This window comes from Danio rerio, chromosome 8, assembly GCF_049306965.1.
Source record: "Danio rerio strain Tuebingen ecotype United States chromosome 8, GRCz12tu, whole genome shotgun sequence".
NCBI classification, from domain to species: domain Eukaryota; kingdom Metazoa; phylum Chordata; class Actinopteri; order Cypriniformes; family Danionidae; genus Danio; species Danio rerio.
Window position 1 is genome coordinate 51,117,645 of NC_133183.1, and position 18,977 is coordinate 51,136,621.

General features: G+C 36.5%; 1 protein-coding gene across 2 annotated transcripts in view; it reads right to left on the reverse strand.

Moving 5' to 3' along the window:
- The window catches only part of si:ch73-138n13.1, a 71,430-nt gene that overhangs the window by 22,255 nt on the left and 30,198 nt on the right, over positions 1-18,977 (reverse strand). The window contains exon 1 of one of the 2 annotated variants that reach the window (XM_073910994.1): positions 12,862-14,534. The exons of the other annotated variant lie outside the window; for it this stretch is intronic. Coding sequence (XP_073767095.1) covers positions 12,862-13,149 — 288 coding nt within the window. The 5' untranslated portion in view covers positions 13,150-14,534. Of the gene's footprint in view, positions 1-12,861; positions 14,535-18,977 lie in introns of those variants that run through there. 2 annotated transcript variants of the gene reach the window in all.

Consider the following 18,977-nt stretch of genomic DNA (forward strand, 5'->3'; position numbering starts at 1 on the left):
AAAAAAAAAAAAAAAAAAACTCATTATTCTGGCATTTAGCAAATGTAAATCATTTGGGTAATCCTAACAGACCTAAAATAGTAAACATTTAGTATGATTTACCATCAGACAGTAAAAAAAAGGTTATGTTCCTTTTTTTAGAGTACATGTAAACTTCTGGTTTCAACTGTATATGATAGATTAAGACATGATTGCTGACAGAACTGCAGGAACCATTATAAAACAGGTTTTAAATGGAAGTTTCAATTAAACCACAGTTGTGTAAACTTATGGTACTGTCCTTCCACTGAACCACAACAACTCTGATGTACCATCTTCAGGCCAAATGTATTTTTGCAGATGTTAGCAAAAATGTCAGAGCAGAGACAGTCAACCAGCCACATTTATCAAAAGACAAATCCGAGCAGCAGTGCAAGCCTGTAAAAAAAAAAAAAACCTACTGCAAAGCTAATTGATCCTGTCACTAAATGAATATTCACAAACTACCAAGGTCAACTATTGATAATACGAGAATACAAGAAATGTAGGACACTTAAAAAGCTTAAAAAAAAAAAAAAAAAAGTGAGTCAGATTGCAGAAGACAATTCCATTGCACTTACTGGAGACTATTGCGCATCAGCAAGTAACCAAAATTACCCGTGTAACAGTGCAGCTAATCAAATGACATCTGCATTTTTTTCATTTTAGTCATTAAAATGATAAATTATGATTAAGAATAATATGACCAGAAGACTAGAGAAGGGTGTCCTGCTGAGTTTAGCTCCAACTTGCTTCAACTCACCTGCCATGAAGTTTCTAGGGCTGTTTCTCAATATGCGTTCTTTAGCGGTCTTGTGTCCTTGTGTTCTCATGTAACGTCATCATCAGCTGCCAAAGTTTAGTTCCAATATTCAAGACTGCAAGAACAGAGGATGCATAAAACTTCCTGGATGTGTTCTTGATATTGAGGATACACCGCTGCAGACTTGAGCACCGAACTCACTCTAAAGTCCCAGTAGTCATTGTGACTAGGGGTGGGAAGCGCAGCATTTCATATTGGTTTATTATTACAGTTCAGAGAGATAACTTATTTAACTTGTTTCCCTAAATGGAATGGTGAATATAAACATTACCAATAAAATCTTAATAAAGGAATAAACACATTAAGGGTATTTGTTTGCAGAAATTCGTATTAAAATCTGTTTTATTTATATTGTGCAACGTCTATTTATAATGTTTTTATGCAGAGTATATATTTTGAAAAGCGGGAAAACAGTAAATCGTTGTAAGAATGCTGTAATGTTTAAATAATTTTCCATTTAAAACCAGTCAAGGTCATGTGACCATCAGGAAGAACGCAGCATCTTATTTCTCACAGGACGTGCTCTCTGTTCTCGTGGTCTCCCAAGTTCGTTCTTCCGAGGACACCTAACAAGACCGGACTCCACAAGAACGCAAGTCCATTCTCTGCGTTCTTGAAATTGAAAAACAGCTTATGTCTAGTAAGAGCTTGATTAGCTGGTTCAGGTGTGTTTGATTAGGGTTGGAGCTAAACTCTCCAGGACACCAGGACACCAGCCCTCCAGGACAGAGTTTGGACACCCCTGGACTAGAGGATCTGTTCCCTTAAACTAGATTTTCATGCATTTCTTTAATTCAACAGTGCATATTTGCAGTTAAATCCTATATTTTAAACTTGTGATAAATATAGAATAATCAGAGACCATAAATGCAATTGATGCATTATTTAACTTTTTATCCTCTCAATCGAAAGCCAGTGTTTCCCCTAGGTTTACAGTTTTGGGGAGGAGGGGATTGGGGGTGCGGCGTGGCTTTTCATAACAGCAATAAATACCTGAACAATGATTTGAACTGTACAACCATACAAGCTAAAAATGAACATTTATTTTTATTTATTTTTTTTTTATCCACAAGTGTGCAGCTTTTGTCACTGCAGTGTATCTTTCTGGGCTTCTGGAAGAACATTTCCAGAGCTTCTTGGTATGGAAAGTCAGAAATGTCCAGCCCATTTATTGAGATCCGCATGCAGACTGCAAAATGGTCTATTGCGAATGTTTATTCTTGACCTGTAAATACACTTACTGTTAACATTTGCTTAAAGCAGCAAATGGTGTTGTAAAAAATATATATATATATACTACCCTGTTCATGGTTGAGAAGTCCCTCTCACAATTTACACTGCTGACTGGGACCGTCAGGGCATTAGAAGCTATTTTAAACTTAAAATGGAAAACTACACTTTTAAAAACTAGAAAGTGGGCCAGTTTGTCTAGAGCGCCACAAGTACACAAGTACACTACTAGTACATTGCTATTAGTATACATACCAAATAAAGTACACTTTTATACTTGACTTTTAATCGAGTGTGCACAAGAGAGACCAAATGCATGAGACAGGGCAAGCGTTGGTGCGCGAGAGAGGCCGAGAGACTATACTAATAATAACGTCTCTCACGTTCACTCTGCCTCTCCCTCGCCTGCACCCGGTCTACCTCGCACACATTCAGTCTCTCGGTGTTCGCTTGACTTTTATCCAGTCTGGAAGCTCATACTTTGGGACCCAGAGCAGAAGAGCTACTCCGGTTCCTCCACGCAGAAGAGCGAGAGCTGCCATTGTCACTACACTGTGAGCGTTTAAAGAATTCTGATATTTTTTCTGTTTTCTGTAGGTTGACGTGACATCCTAGCCAGCCAAAATCTATAGAGGTAACGTAATCAACGTAATCTAACCAAAACAATGTTGTACTTGGTGTCAGATGACATTCTGGGAGACTACAAGTACAAAAAATACATTTAAATTATCATTATCATTAATATTTTACAAGAATTAAACGACAATTGTGAAATTAAAGTGATTAACTCCTGAGAAACTATCAGTCCTGTCAGATATGTCGCGCACTCTCATTCCCATACAGCAGAGAGTGTCTATTTGGAACTTCACCGTGCGTGATTCGGTCAGAAATTTGTAAACGCACGACCATGTAGAGACAAAAATAACATACTGTTGTGTAAATAAGATACTAGATAAGGCTATTTAGCTTGTTTATTAAAAGAGGTTATGATCTGGTGCTTTATAGAAAATTAAATTTGACTTTAATAGGTGCAGGAAAAGCTGTTGGGACCCTAATATGATGGTAGAGGTAACACTATATTTACCAGTTTTATGCATATCTGCAATTGTGTTTTGAAGATTAATGAAACAACATAAAGGTGATTAATTCATGTATTTTATATCATTTGTAGATAAACTAAACCTTTATGTAAAGATTTCATATTGACAATAGGGTATTCTGGTCTGTAGATATCAGCTCCAGCATTGGATACTAAAAAAAAAAAACAATTCAGTTTCCAGTTTACTACCAGTCATAAACACATGCTGACACAGACAGGAAACAACGTACTCAATGTCCAAAACAGCTTGATGATATTGGCTGCTAGAGTCACTGAATTATGAATGTCTAGTCCAACCAAAGTAAGTTGCCACTAAAACACTGCACTAAAGCTACCACGCTTGTTGTTAAAATAAGTAAACAGTGTAAATTACTATTAATTAAAACTTAAACTTAAAAAAAAAGTTATTTAATGTAAATATTTGACAGTTTAAAGTAGATAATTTTTAACCAAATATTCCACAAAAGGAGGGATAATAGTAGGGGAATTGAACCAACACTCTCACGGTTCAGTTACGATTATCAGGTCATCGATTTTGGTAAAATATAATATCATTATGCACTGATGAACTGTAACTTCATTTTTTTTTTAACTTCACAAGTATATAATTTTGTCATGAAATACAGTCACACAGGTACTTTCAGTAAAAAAATAAATAAATAAAGTCAAGATCACGATTTTCTTACAAGTCTTTAGATGTAAAAAAAAGTTTGATATGAGTAGACTATTATTACTGTTATTTCTCAAACATAGGTAGGTCTATTGTTTGTTAAAATGCTAAATTCTAAATAAACTTGGAAAGGTGTACTAGAAGAAACTTTAAATATGTCCTGGTTGTTAATTCACAGTAAAGTGATGACATTAAATTACAACAATTCATAATGCTAAAGCTGAATAATTATGTTTGAGACATATGCGGGACATAAAAACCTGACATTTGTCCTTGACAACATTATATACATGCAAATCATACTTCCCGCGCCGCTTCCAAATGATAGCTCTGTTCAACAAACTGAACGTTATTTACAACTTTATTACCTGTTATTCACAGCCTTTGCAGGTTCTGTTTACTAAAGTAGATATAATTTACTGACACGCGCATGTCCTCTCGATAGTAAACAGTGCGTCAGTTCATGTGTGATTTTGCGGCTGAAAATAAACCATTAAATTAAGACAGAAATGATATTTTGGGGTGAATTATACCTTATAAACACAGTTTTTTAATACCATTTAGAGGTGTCCATATTGCTGAGCAACGTATAAATAAATAAAAACGTGAACATTTTTGAAACCACCGTTATGCTTCTCTCCTGAGCTTGAAAATATAATTGGCTTTATCGTAGAAAAGCTGAATTAAGATTGTGTGTAGGGTCGAATCGAGAACGCAATCTTTGTTTGATTAATCGTGCAGCCCGACCTTCAGTGCCAGCAAAAGTAAAATATACACCCATATACGTCTTATAAGCTTGTTGCTAAACCAACACCGAACCAGAATGCAATATAGAAACAATTAATTTTGACACCCTACATAACTGCAGTATTAATCAAGCAATAGAAACAAGAGAACATAAAGTTGTTCACGCTTTTATCACCAGCAGAATGGATTACTGTAATGGCCGAAAAAGACAGTCAGACAGTAGCAGCTCATCCAGAATGCTGCTGCCAGGAACTCTGACCAAAACTGGAAAACAAGAGAGTCCTAAGGACTTTACACTGGCTTCCAGTTACATTCAGAATGGAAGAAGTATTACTATTTGTCTATGAATCACTAAATGGCCTAGGACCTTAATATATTACATATATACCTGCTGAATACAAACCTAACAGATCACTCAGATCTTTAGGATTAAGTAAATTAGAAATTACAAGGGTTCAGTTAAAGCATAGTGAATCCGCCTTCAGCTACTATGCCCCCATTGCAGGAATCAGCTTCCAGAAATGATCAGATGTGCTCCAATTTTAGGTACATTTAAATCCAGACTAAAAACACATCTGTTTAGATGTGCCTTGACTGAATGAGCATTGTGCTAATTCTGACAGATCACACTTAAGTATCTTTCTTTTCTTTTCCACTTATTTAGTTTTAGCACATTTTAATCTGTTTTTAATCATTTTTAATTATTTAATTATTTATTAGTTTCTTTTATTCTTGTTTATGTATAGCACTTTGAATTACCTTGCCTTGCCTAATCAGATTTACTTTTTATAGGATAGGATAAACTTGGAAAGGAAATTGGTCTTTAGCAAAAAGGTGCTACAATGTTGCTCTAAGACAATAAAATTAATAAAACAAACAAAACAATTAAGACTATACATTGTTTACAAAATAAAAATAATTTATAAATATATAAATATGAAATATATAAAGCACAGAACACAGTCAGGTACTAATGTACTACAGGTGCAGTGTTCTTGGTAGAGTTCAACAGTTTTATCGAGGTAGGAACAAACGAAAGCTTCAATCTATTGGTTTTACACATTGGCATTCTCAGTCTTTTTCCTGACGGTAACAGCTGGTGTTCACTCAAAAGGAGGATGTTTGGAATCAGCACTAATATGTATTGCTCTTCTCATGACCGCCTGCTCATATAGAGTCTGTATGGGCTTGTATTGTTTTATTCCTATGATTTTCATAGCTGTTTTTTTAAATATGAACCAATTTATTTTTCTATTAAACAGACAAACTTCCAAACTAGACTGATTCCATAGCCAATAAGACTTTTAAACATAGCTTGGTATAAAACAAGCAAGATATTTGAGTAACAGTACCATACTTGGTATGTTTGCTTGCTTTTTAGTAAGCTAACTGGGAAACAGATTATGCTAGCTACTCATAAAGCAAGTAAAAAAAACACACTGACTAACTAATCCAAATCCATAACACAGGCTGAATTTTCACCATTTATGCCGATCAATTGACTATAGAAAAGCCATGAGGAATGTCTCAAACAGCTTGTGCTTGATTAACCTAATGCTTTTAGCACACATTGCAGTGCTAACTCATTAGCATTGGTTCTAAAAACTGCCTCAGCACAAGGTCTGTATGAACCATTGCACATCTTTGCATATATCTGCTCACAAAGACTAAGAAATGGGTGTGTTGAGTTGTAAATGATTTCATTTTTGGCTAGTCAAACCATTCGGGTTTATTTACAGCAGGCAGACTGTCCAAGTCTCATAAACAAAGCTCGCTAATAACAGCGACGCACTTCAAATAAAGACACACCTATGAACTGAGTGATATCCTGTGTTGCCGACCACACATAAATAAACACACACACACTGAAAGGGAGTGGAATTCAGGACTAACATTAGTTGTAGTAGCCTAAAGCACTAGCATTGACAATATAAGGGTGTAGGCTCCAGATAGAACAATATCTTATTTTAAAGGCCAAAGTCACGGATAAGAACCCTTATCTGAACCAATACACACCTAAAAAGAGAGAAAACCTCTCACTACATGAACAGGAAGAGTGCGTCAGGGGAAGCTTAAGAAACAATGGACGGATGGAAAGAAAAGATGAGAGAAAGGGTAGTCGTCACTTGAACTCAGACGTGCTAATGCTTGGCCTTTTTATAAGCAGCGTCTGTGTTTCTATTTACATTTGAGAATGTCTCATGTCATCTTCTTTTTGTGTCTCTTCAAACTTAACACTTGCTCAGCCTTTCTTCATTTCCAAACGTGCATGGCAGTGTTCACAGACTCGTGTTTGCATTCTGACAACACATTCCCACTGAAGGTGTGGCTACATTTACTTCAGGGAATATCAAACATTAACAGCTGATGCTTCTGTGTTATAAAGGAGTAGTGCGCAAGGGTTTTAAAGCTGACCTGAACTAAAGCGGACATAAATACATCAAACTATTAAGATCATTCTCTGGATATGCAGGGTGAAAAGAGGGATGACTGTGAAGTCCCTTCCAAAATAGAGTCTATAGTCAAAATAAATACCATATTATATGATCAGTCTATGTAATCATATACTACGAAATGTTAAATAATAAAAATAATAATAATAAAATTGTAGTTTCGTGATATGAATCAGTGATGCCCAAACTAGGGTCCACGAGCCAAAGTTGGCCTATGGTAACCTTTGATTTGGCCCACCATCCCATCTGAAGAGGCAGGGCTCGAAATTGCCATTTTGGGTCGCATATGCGCCCGTAAATTAATCTATGCGACCTCATAATATATATGGGAGCATTAGTGCGACTGCAGATAATGGTTGTTGTGCGACCTGTTTTGATTTTTTCTAAAAACGTGCTGAATCGCTCTTCCCTGCTGCTATATTGGTTTATATAAGCCATCAATCACGCAAGGTATTCCGCTGTCAGATGACAGGTAAGGAGCTTTTATGACCACGGGAAATGCAAACGGCTGAAGAGTGAAAACTTAAAGCACGCAGGTTTGCAAACCCCACCTAAAGTCGAGGCGCGGATAAGAGCGATCATGACGTAGTGAATATTGATCTGCCAGCTGAGATCAATCGAGTACATGCTTTTCGGATCTCAATCTCGATGCGTTGCGTTCACTACGTGTTCAGCGCAAATGTCCGCTAAAAGTCTAATCTAATACTGTACATATCATCGCATTTACACTGAAACTGCGGCTCATAACAAACAGCGGTATTGCGCCGGTGGTCACCGCAAGAATCCTGCTCTGCCTGCTCATAAATTGGGTCGGCTGACTCGCCTGCTTTCCACTAACACAGAAAAATGAAAATCAGCTCAGACTGAACAGTTCAATTGACACAAACTGAAACCAAAACTTTTAAAGAGTGATAGAAGTGAGACTTTACTTACTTTCTTTTGTCTATTCTTTCTTGAGGTGTATATATATATATATATATATATATATATATATATATATATATTTATTTAGTTACTGATGACTGTTTTGCAGCTTTTAGCCTTGAATTTAATTATTATAATCTTTTGTTTGTTTTGTAGCTGAAATATTATTTATTAAACTGATATGCATATATAAACAGCAGTACAAAATAAATATTTCTTACTGCAATGCTTCATTTTTGTTTGATGCAAACTATACATTTGTTTTTTATAAAGTAACAGACTTTTTATAGCAGAAAACTTGCATTCAAGCACATTCAAGGCAGCATGATGATGACATGTAATTCATTGTTACTATTATTGTCATTTTCATCATCATTAATATTTTATAATTATTCGACATTCATTTTGGAATTATTGCACACAAATATTAATGTCATCACAGCATTAGTTAGATAGTTGTTTCTGGTTTTTGTTAGTCCTAATTGATGTTGTTTTAAAATACAATAAATCCCTTAAAATACAATTTGCAGCGGTGCTTAATCATTTTTGGTGGGTGCTCCTAAATGTTTTCTGGTGCTCCTAAATTTTTGAAGTTGGGAGCACCGGTGCTACCAAGTAAAAAAGTTAATTTCGAGCCCTGAGAGGTCAACATTTCTAATTCAACATAAACTTCTTTTTGCTTGTTTATTTTATTGCTCAGCAACAGAAAAAGCCAACTGAAACTAAATGTTTCAATCAAATGTATCTTTAAATAAATCAGATTTTTAAAATGTAAATGCTGTCATTCGACAGTCAGAAAACATCAGGGAGCAAATCAATGCAAAACTAGATGCTCCAGTGAACTTCATTCTGTTATAAATGGGATTGTTTTTAATAGAATAGGTTTATTATAATATATAAACAGCATACTGAATTAATTCATATGATGCAATGTTTTCTATTTTTTTAGTGTTTTTTATATTATTGTTACCTTCAGTCCACCACCCTCAAGTTTGGTTTTAGACCCTTTATAAGAAAAAAGTTTGGACACCTTTGTTATAAATAAATAATAATACAATTAGTACATAAAGCACATAAAGAAAAACAGAAATGTTTAAAACAGCCGAATTTAAATTACAGTTAAATTTTAATGTTCCATAGCCTTTACTTCAATCTTCAGCATCACATCGTCCTTCAAAAATCACTCTTACATGCTAATTTGCTGCTCTTATTATTTGCAATATATATATATATATATATATATATATATATATATATATATATATATATATATATATGTATATATATATAAAAGAAAAGTGGCAGAAGGTTTTTCTGACAAGTTATCTGTTATCTAAGATTTTGACAGATATCAGTCAAGTTTGTAGAAGGAAAAATAATGGATTGTGTGTGAGAGATCTGCAGAGTGGATGGCAACATCCACAGCCTGATGTATCAAGACATTTGTGCTAAGATTCTCCAGGATTGGCCAGCCCAGTTACCACACATGGACATTATTGAGCTTGTCTGGGGTAAATGCTATATTGCCTCAATTATGATATATGATTAATTTAGTAAAGGTTGGTGAAAAATATTGTTAAAAAAATAATACCACTATGCTGAAACTGTAGTGTAAATGATGTATTTTTTATTGGTAAACCCAATATTTAAAAATTGGTCAGTCAAAAAGATTAGCATATTTTGCTAATTCATCTGAGTTCAATGAAACATTTGCCTCATAATGTTTAAAGTTTTACTAATGTGCACATTTAATTTCAGACCTTTACAATTCACAGCCTGAAACCCTGCGGCTTTGTTACAAAGTTCAAACTACTCCAGTCTAAATGTCTATATCTCAGCTCGTTCATGTGTGAGAATATATAGTAGAGCTAAAGGGGAAATGGAGCACTGTGCCTGTGTATGTCACCTAGAAAGCGATGATGCTTGAAGGACACAGGAAACACCTCATTGTGGTTATTTAATTCTATTACTAGAACTACAGATGTGACATTGAAATCAAGTATCAATGTGCAGCACTGTTCTTCCTGTTGTTAAATCTTACTCACACTGACATAGGCACACAAACAGAGTCTGAGGTATGGAGGTTAAGCTCTTGACTGACAGACAATGTGAATGAGCATCATGAGATGTGACGTGAATGAAGCTCAGCTATCTAGTGGTTTGTAATAGTTGAAAATCTCCCACCAGAATTACTTGATTCACTCTCTCCACCTCACTGCCTTAGATAAACAGTAGATTTGTGTATTTTGGATCACAAACACCTTTGAACTGACTAAAAGTGGTACATAATGTTTTATCAAAGAAGAACATCGCCCAAGAACAAGCATGTAAATCTCAAAGAAGTGTATGCAAATTGTTATGCAATGCGCTGCCAGTTTACAAGCCTTCAGTATTCATGAGACCCATGCAGATGATGCCTACATTTTGTCAATCATGCTGACCTAGCTTTTCCACGATGCCCCTCTGGGCTCAATGTACATCTCAAAGCTTTTCTTACACCACTGAAAAGGTCAAGCTACTAGCATACAAACAAATAGACTGTAGGAGATTAAAGTAGACAAGAAGCTTCTTAATCCAGACAGAATGATAGGTTTCTTACAGTACCTTTTGTATGACTCCTTTGTTTGATCGATTTCAGGTTTAACCCTACTTCTAATTATTCATACTGCTCAACAACAACAGTAGTAACTAAATCTGAATTCATAGTATTCCAAAAACAGAAAAAAACAACTAAGATTATCTGTATCTGTCATGATTCTTAAATCTGCATCCAACAGATACTTGAAAGTCAGAGGGAAGGTTTTGGTAGTGGCCTTGAATTAACATAACTGACATTACAAGGGCAACATGACAATTTCAATGTATGGAAAGGCAACAAGAGCCACCCAATTCCAATATACTGGGATTACTGGAAGACTCAATATCATTCAATAGTCATTCAGACAACTAAAACCAATTGGGATCCTCTAAACATGTCTCTTACACACTTTATTGGTGCACATCCCAGTATATGTCACTTTACTGTGTTTGAATTTGTCCCTTTAGTCCACTAGAACAGCCAACTTGAAGGAGTGAATAAAAACAACTGAGCAAATTTTGACAGTGAGTGCAACAAAATGGCTGCTGCTTTTACTTAGTTAGTCACTGAAATGTGAAGCATGTGTGAAAGTTTAAATTATTTAAACACGTAAAATACACCTTTATGACTGCTAACTTTTGCGATTTGGGAAACAGATGAATAAATGAGTCATTTCAGCAGCTGTGCGTACCATCTTCAGGTGATATGCAGGAATGTGTTTGTCATGCCAACAGGGGCCCAATCCCCAATCATCCTCATTGATGAGTATTCTCTGATACTGTGTTCACACCAGATGCGGAATGCGTGAAATTGTACTGATCGCACGCAAATAGACAGTGCAGGGCTTCTGTCTGCCTGGTGACTCTAGCTTCGTTGTTAAATGGCTAACATGGATTTTATTGAGAGAAAAGCTGTGTTTATGTTCTTTAGGAAGGCTGTAAAAAAGTGTAGATTCATTCAGCGCTGTGTCTAGAGGCAGACGCAGCACTGTGAGAACTTCTCCAGAGACTGTGTCTGGATAATGGAAGCTTTCAACAGTGCTTCAGACTGAGCCAAGCCCAGTTTGATGAACTGTTGTCGGTGTCTGCAAGAGGATTTCCCATCGGGACACCAACAACAGGCACTACGTCATAATCACTCCCCTACAAGAGCAAGCTCATGATTGGTTAACGTGGTGCAAATCTCCGCTCAAGATAATCCAACTCGAGCAATTCGCAAGATAAGCACGTAAAACGTGTAAACCGCACAACTTGCGCTACTTCATTTGTGCGTATCGTGTCATTCGTGCCACCTCATTCACGTAAAATGTGCCGCAGGATGTCTATTAGCCTATTTGCATTAACTTACTACGTAAATCACTCACGCTTGATGCTTCATCCACATCTGGTGTGAACGCAGCATAACAGTTGAGTGAACATCGGTTGTAAAATAGTTTTGAACACCACTATTTTTCACTGTGCCCTTTTTAAGGACAAGGGACAGTTTTGGAAACATTCATTCGTTTTCTTTTCGGCTTAGTACCATAATGAACGGCCAACTTATCCAGCATATATTTTACGCAGCAGATGCCCTTCCAGCTGCAACCAATCACCAGGAAACATCCACACACCCCCATTCACATTCATACACTACGCTCAATTTTAGCTAACCCAAGTCACCTATACTGCATGTCTTTGAACTTGTGGGGGAAACCGAAGCACCAGGAGGAAACCCATGCGAACACAGGAAGAACAAGCAAACTCCACACAGAAATGCCAACTGACCCAGGTGTGGCTCGAAGCTGCAACCTTCTTGCTGTGAGGCGATTGTGCTACCCACTGCGCCACTGTGATGCCAGTTTTGGACACAGCACTACTTATTGAAAATAAGTAATGTAAATAGTCACACTTTGTAATAGCTTAAAGATACAAAAAAAAGAATTGGGCCTTCGTATAGTAGAATTGGAAAACTTCAGTCTTGGAAGGCCACAGTCTATACCTAATCAAACACACCTCCCTGCAATTTTCAAGCGATGATGAAGTCCTTGAGCATTTTGAACTCCCATCCCTTTACTGGAAACAACCACAAAAGCAACCTCAATTTCAGGTTCAAAAGAAAAGTTATAAGCAAATGACAAAAGAAAACTCATAAGCAATTTTGTCTGCATAGAAAGTGATCGCCTACACAAAGATTAGTGTCTACATGATGCCAGAGGGGAAATCAGTATATGCACAACTTTGTATTTGTGGTTGGTGAGATAAATGCTTTAAGAGAGGATGATGTTGAGTAATGAAAAGATGAATATAATGAGAATGAGAAACTGAATATAGGTAATCTTACAGAAGAGGGTGTGCTTGGTGAAGCCAGTGAGGTGGTTCTTCTGCGCATGGACAAGCGCTGCTGACTTCTCAGGCTGAATCGGCGAAAGGAATCACGACTCCGACTGGCCAGGCTGCGTAGAGAACCAGCCCTCTTAAAGCCAACTCCATCCTCTCCTCCTCCTCCAGATCTTCTCTCTACACTGCTGGAGACCAAGTTGAGGGCACCTTGAAGGGACCGACGCACATTCCCCATCCAGCCTGACACTTGAGAGTGAGCCACTGACAACTTGTCCCCCAGGTACTCCATCTTTAGCCAGTAGGAGTAAGATGTTCGCGTCCTTATGAAGCTCAATGTCCAGATTAGCTTTTTCAGTAAGGTTCTTTAATTGGTAACACAATGGACATCCAATCAAAACTCTCGAAATGTCAGCATACGGTAGTCCAAAACCACTTTCAGGGAAGTGGCCTTAAATGAAAACCTAGTGCAGTCAGGTCCAGTTAAACGTTTTAACTCAGCTACATAACACAATGACACCTAGGACTCTTCTCTTCAGCCCAGTCATTCGAATTAAAGCGTTGTTCTGGTACACTGTGTCTCCAGAGGAAGGCCAGGACAGATGTGGCTCCAATTTGCACTGCAGTATGAAATAAACTGCAAATCTCCATCAAGCAGTATAATGTACACTAACTTCCCACCATTCTTTGCAGACAATTTTCATACGGCCAGGCTTACTTCTCACACTGCTGAACTATTTTCTTACTCATTCAGCTTAAATGAAATGCGATTATTTACAATTAGATGGGCCTGAGTCATTGTTCTACAACTCAGTGTCCAAGAGTTGAGACATTATAGTCATCAAGAGCTGGAATACAGGACAGAGAACCGTCCCAGAGATCACATCAGCTCTCCAATGCCTCATGCTCAGTGACAAAACAACAAAGTTACAGTTATTATGCAACCGCAGAGGCACCTGCAATTACATCCCTAACATAAAATCGAAGGCTGTGATGTCATGGAAGCTGATTACTTAGTGAGGCATGCTTTACCTACCCACCTGAGCAAGACTTTTAAATAGTTACATTTCAATCAATCAGTGCATTCATGAATGAACTGCAATGTCATTCATAGAGAAACATCATGTCGCTTCAAGCTGCGTCACTAGAGATGGTCTGAAACAAACAGTGCACTACTCCTACATGAATGTTTGAGTCTTTTGAGTCGATCTGTCAGCACAGTCACATATTCAAACAAACATTCGTCAACTCATGAATCAGACCTGACACACACACACACACACACACTTTCCCAGTCACGTCTCAAACCTGTCAGGCAGAGTGAGTAAACTTCAATACAACTGCATCTCCCAAAGAGCATCAAAACTGTCCACCTGTCAATTGACAACATCCACAATTCTCAGCATAAGGTCAAACCCGAAAGCTGAAGACCAAGATGAGTGTTTCCGTAGTTCTTTGTTGGTAAGTCCAGGATGAAAGTCTGCCAGTAAAACATGTAAGTTACGAGCCAGAAGTATCCAGGTGCTTTCGCAGATGGTGACAAGAAAATACAAATGCTGTTTTGAGGTGGTCTCTTCCTATGGTGTCCTTAAATGTGTTCCTGCAGGTACAGGCAGGTGGAACAGAAATGCGTCAGCTTTCCTGCCTCCGTCCCCCTGTGCTACAGGACTTGTGCTCAAGGAGAAAATAGAGGGAGGAGGAAAATGAGAACAGAAAGAGAGAGAGAGTGAGGAAGGGAGGGGTAAGGGAAGCCTGCGATATGAGCATATGAGAGAGAGAGAGAGAGACAGAGAGAGAGAGAAAGAGAGAAAGATATATGCACTGCAGTGTTCCCTGCTACTGTTCCCAAGCTTAGAGAGAGAAAGGGAGAAGGAGAGAGAGACAGATGGAGAGAGGTGCATTGGTTATGCAATGTTGTCAGCAGCTCATTTTCGCTGAGAGCAGAAGAATACCTCATGTAAGGTCAAAATTAAACAATTTAAATTAAAAATTAATTAACACCTGTCATGGTTTAGCTACAAAACAAGTCACTTTGGCATTTAAAAGCTTTAAAAACACATAGTGCCATGAGTTAGTTTGCTTTGCAAATGGACACATCTGCCATGCAAACATCACTGAATACCAACAAACCTTGCTGTCCTTTTTTGGCCTGACATTTTTATTTCCATATCCAGATACTCCAAACTAGGTCTGGAGTCTAGTAAATCAACACGAATTCCATATATATATATATATATATATATATATATATATATATATATATATATATATACTGTATATAGAAAAAACGTATTAGATTCATTGAACAAATATGTATTAAACTATAATAATGAGTTTAAAAGGTGATAACAAATGTGAGAACAGAACTAGGTAATCAAAAATTCTCACTACCACCTACTAGTGGATCAAGAGTGAATTGCACTGTTATCATATTAATAGAATAAAGTCAAAGATTATTATTAAGCATATGAAGTGTACAATTTGACATCTGAGACTAATTCATACCTAAATACAACTACTATTACCACCACTACAGTGCTTCCCACAGGTTTGAAATATACTTCCAGTTGTGGCTGAACTGAAACACATCTTTTACCCACAAACACATTAATAGTTAACTATTTGCGACAAACAAAACATAATTTGACTTTTAACAATAATTTTATTATTTTGTTTTAAACAGATTCTTTTCAATCGGTTACAGTAAAAAAAAAAAAAAATCAACTATTTCTGTTTTATGTTATTCAGGAGTCATGTATACCCTCTGACAAGTAAAATCTGCTTCTCTCAACCCTTCATTCAAGTTCAGGTTGCTTTATTGGCATGACATTTTGTACAGTATTGCTAAAGCATCTTAGATGTATAAAATATGTAATATACTCATATCATCAAATTAATAAAATAGACAGCAAATGAGAAATGACAGAAAAGATGAAAAAAAAGAGACAATATCTCAAATAATTATAATAATTCCAAGAATAAAATGTGTAGATTATTTAAACAAGAGTTAAAACCATTTTTAATGGTGTACAAATACTCTGAAGCCAATTTGGATGTAATTTCGTCCTCTCCCGAATATTCAGTCAAGTTTAGATATAAAAATTAATTTTTAATGTCTCTCTCGCTCTCTCAGCTGTGCGCAAAAATTAACGACAGCTTCGAAAATGAAAGCTAAATCAAATACCGGACATTTTAGTAGATTTAAAAACCACAGCCTGACACAAAAAGGTGCGGGTCTTTGTCAATGAACTACTACAGCTTTCTACGTCATGTTGTAAAATTACGAATAAAAAGTATTGACTTATTTCTATTTATAGCTTATATATATATATATATATATATATATATATATATATATATATATATATATATATATATATTTGCAAAACAAATATATAGCTTTATATATAGCTTAAGTTATATATATATATATATATATATATATATATATATATATATATATATATATATATATATATATATATATATATATATATATATACATATATATATATTAAGGCAAAACAAAATAAAAAAAATAAACAAAATATAGTAACAACAGATTTTTCCAATATCATGCAGCCGTATGTGAGAGCATGTTTTAGCAGAAAAGGACAGAAAAGAGGTACAGATATCGATATTTGTTAAACTAATTCCATGACCATATGAACCCTGTAATAAGCAAAATGGCATTTGTATTACATTATAATTATAGTTAGATTGTTATAATCACCATTAATGTATAATAACTCTTTTTCTTTAGTTTATAAAAAAGGGAAACAAAAGAAAATGAAGAAAAACAATTCGATAAAAACCAGATTAAGGAACAGCAAGTCTATCATTCTAAATGTCAAAAGCCAATCAAATTAGTTTGTGTTCCTTATAAACAGTCAAAGCAAGAGTTAAGTAGGTGGAATTTGCTTCCTTCCCTTATGACGATCAATCCACAACCACAAATTAATCATATACTTAATACACATTAATCACCATAGAAGCAAAGAATTAAACTGTAATACAAACTGACATGATGATCTAGCTAACATCCATATATTGATTAAGTGCATACATTAGGCACAATGCTGAGTGATAAAACGATGACCATGCTTTTATAAATGTATCAGCACTACAGCCAAGATTTAAGATGAGTAACTCACTGACTCACAGCTCATGATTCTGTCACTGACCTAACGGTAAAACACATAGGGAACTGGAATCTTTTGCTTACTACATTTTCAGGAAATACTATTTGGATCAAACAGTTTTTATATTTAGGAGTCATATATGATTTCTTAGAAAAAGTATACCATGCGTAACCAGTACATGGTATGGTTAAAAGTATTCCACCCTACTTTTGGAAACTTCATAGCTATCAACTGACCTAAATGACCCAAAAAATAAGCAAAACCAAGACTTTCTAAAATCTAGTAAAATATATACTTCAAATTGATGTGAAGGTACAAACCTAAACTGTTTTTCTAACTGATGTACTTGGCTTAAAGGCGTCCTATTATGCTCTTTTATAAAGTTTTGATTACGTTTTGGGGTGCACTAGAACATGCTCTTATTGTTGGTGGTTCAGAAAACATTATTTTTCACATGATTTACATTACTACAAAATAGCTTTCCACTCCAAACTCATACAAACAGCTTAATTAATACTGGGTTTTTAAATGTATACTGATTGGTTAGCTGCCCCAGTGCACTGTGATTGGTGAACAGATAATGTTTCAAAACAGTCACGCCCCCTTGCCCAACAGTAAATTCTGTCTCTTCCACAGAGCCTGGCACTACTTTGTCAACTTGTCAAAGATCAAAACTTTTCAGTGTGTACAATAAAATAAGAAATTAATAAACATTATGCATTTGCAAAACAAAACATTTACAGTTTGTAAAATACACATTGTCTATGGAGATGGCAATAATTGTACTTGCGCACATAATCTGACAACATGTATTGCTAACAATAGATGTACACCATTTAGGAAACTAGAATGCTTACTCTATTCTTCTCAAAGTTAAACAGTCTCTTACTTTGTGTTTTGGGTTAAGTTGATGTTTTATGTGTTGTAAATCCAGCAGCTGCTGATCACTATAGATTTCACTAGATCACATAGATCACTATATGTTTATAGAATATGAGAATGTTTCAGAATATCAAATATTTCACAATACAATCAATCTGTGCCAAGAATAGTGGTCAAAACGGCGTGATAGTCTTGTGGAAAGTGCGGTCACATATAGACTGTTTCTCAATATGCGTTCTTCAGCGGTCTTGTGTCCTCGTGTTCTCGTGTAACGTCATCATTAGCTGCTAAAATTCAGTTCCAATACTCAAGACCGCAAGTACGAAGACGCTTGAAAGTTCCCGGATGTGTTCTTGATATCAAATACGCAACGATGCAGACTGGAGCACCAAGCTTGCTCTAGAAGTCTTAAGGCTGATATATACTTTTGCATCAAACGCCGGCGTATGCTACGGTGCTGACGCATAGCCCTTGGCCGTGGCCGTGGCCGTCACTGACGTGCACCTCTCAAAAAATGTAACTACATGTCGCAACGACGCGTAGCGCAAGCTCTGTGATTGGTCGGCTTGGTAGCGCTGACGAGTCTGGGCGGGACCGAGAGCCGCGCGAATGGCGCGAGCGATTGTTTACAAGTGTGGAGTCCCGTGAAGAAGCTCCGGATGGAAAGTTTTGTTTTGTGTTTACCTCATAGTTAAAGTTGTTGCACGTCCGCCGGTTCCTGCCTCAAAATGAGCGAGTTTGAGCCACTTGTACATCCCGGAAGTGTTCAGGAAAAGCAAAAAAGCAGTGAAGAAACTCGACACAGAGGAACATTTACACCTCACTGCCAACTAGCATTTCGGAAGTGTTAATGCAGACCGACAGAGACAGCGCGCAGAAGTATAAATGCGCAGCCACGCGTGTTGCATGCGCCGTGGGTTACGCCGGTCACCTGACGCAGAAGTATAAATCAGGCTTTAGAAGTCATTGCGACTGGAGGTGGGAAGTGCAGCATTTTATTTAAATTTATTATTAAAGTCCAGAGATATAACTCATTTACCTCAGGAGTTTCCCTAAATGAAACGGTGAATATAAACATTACCATGGACTTCTTATT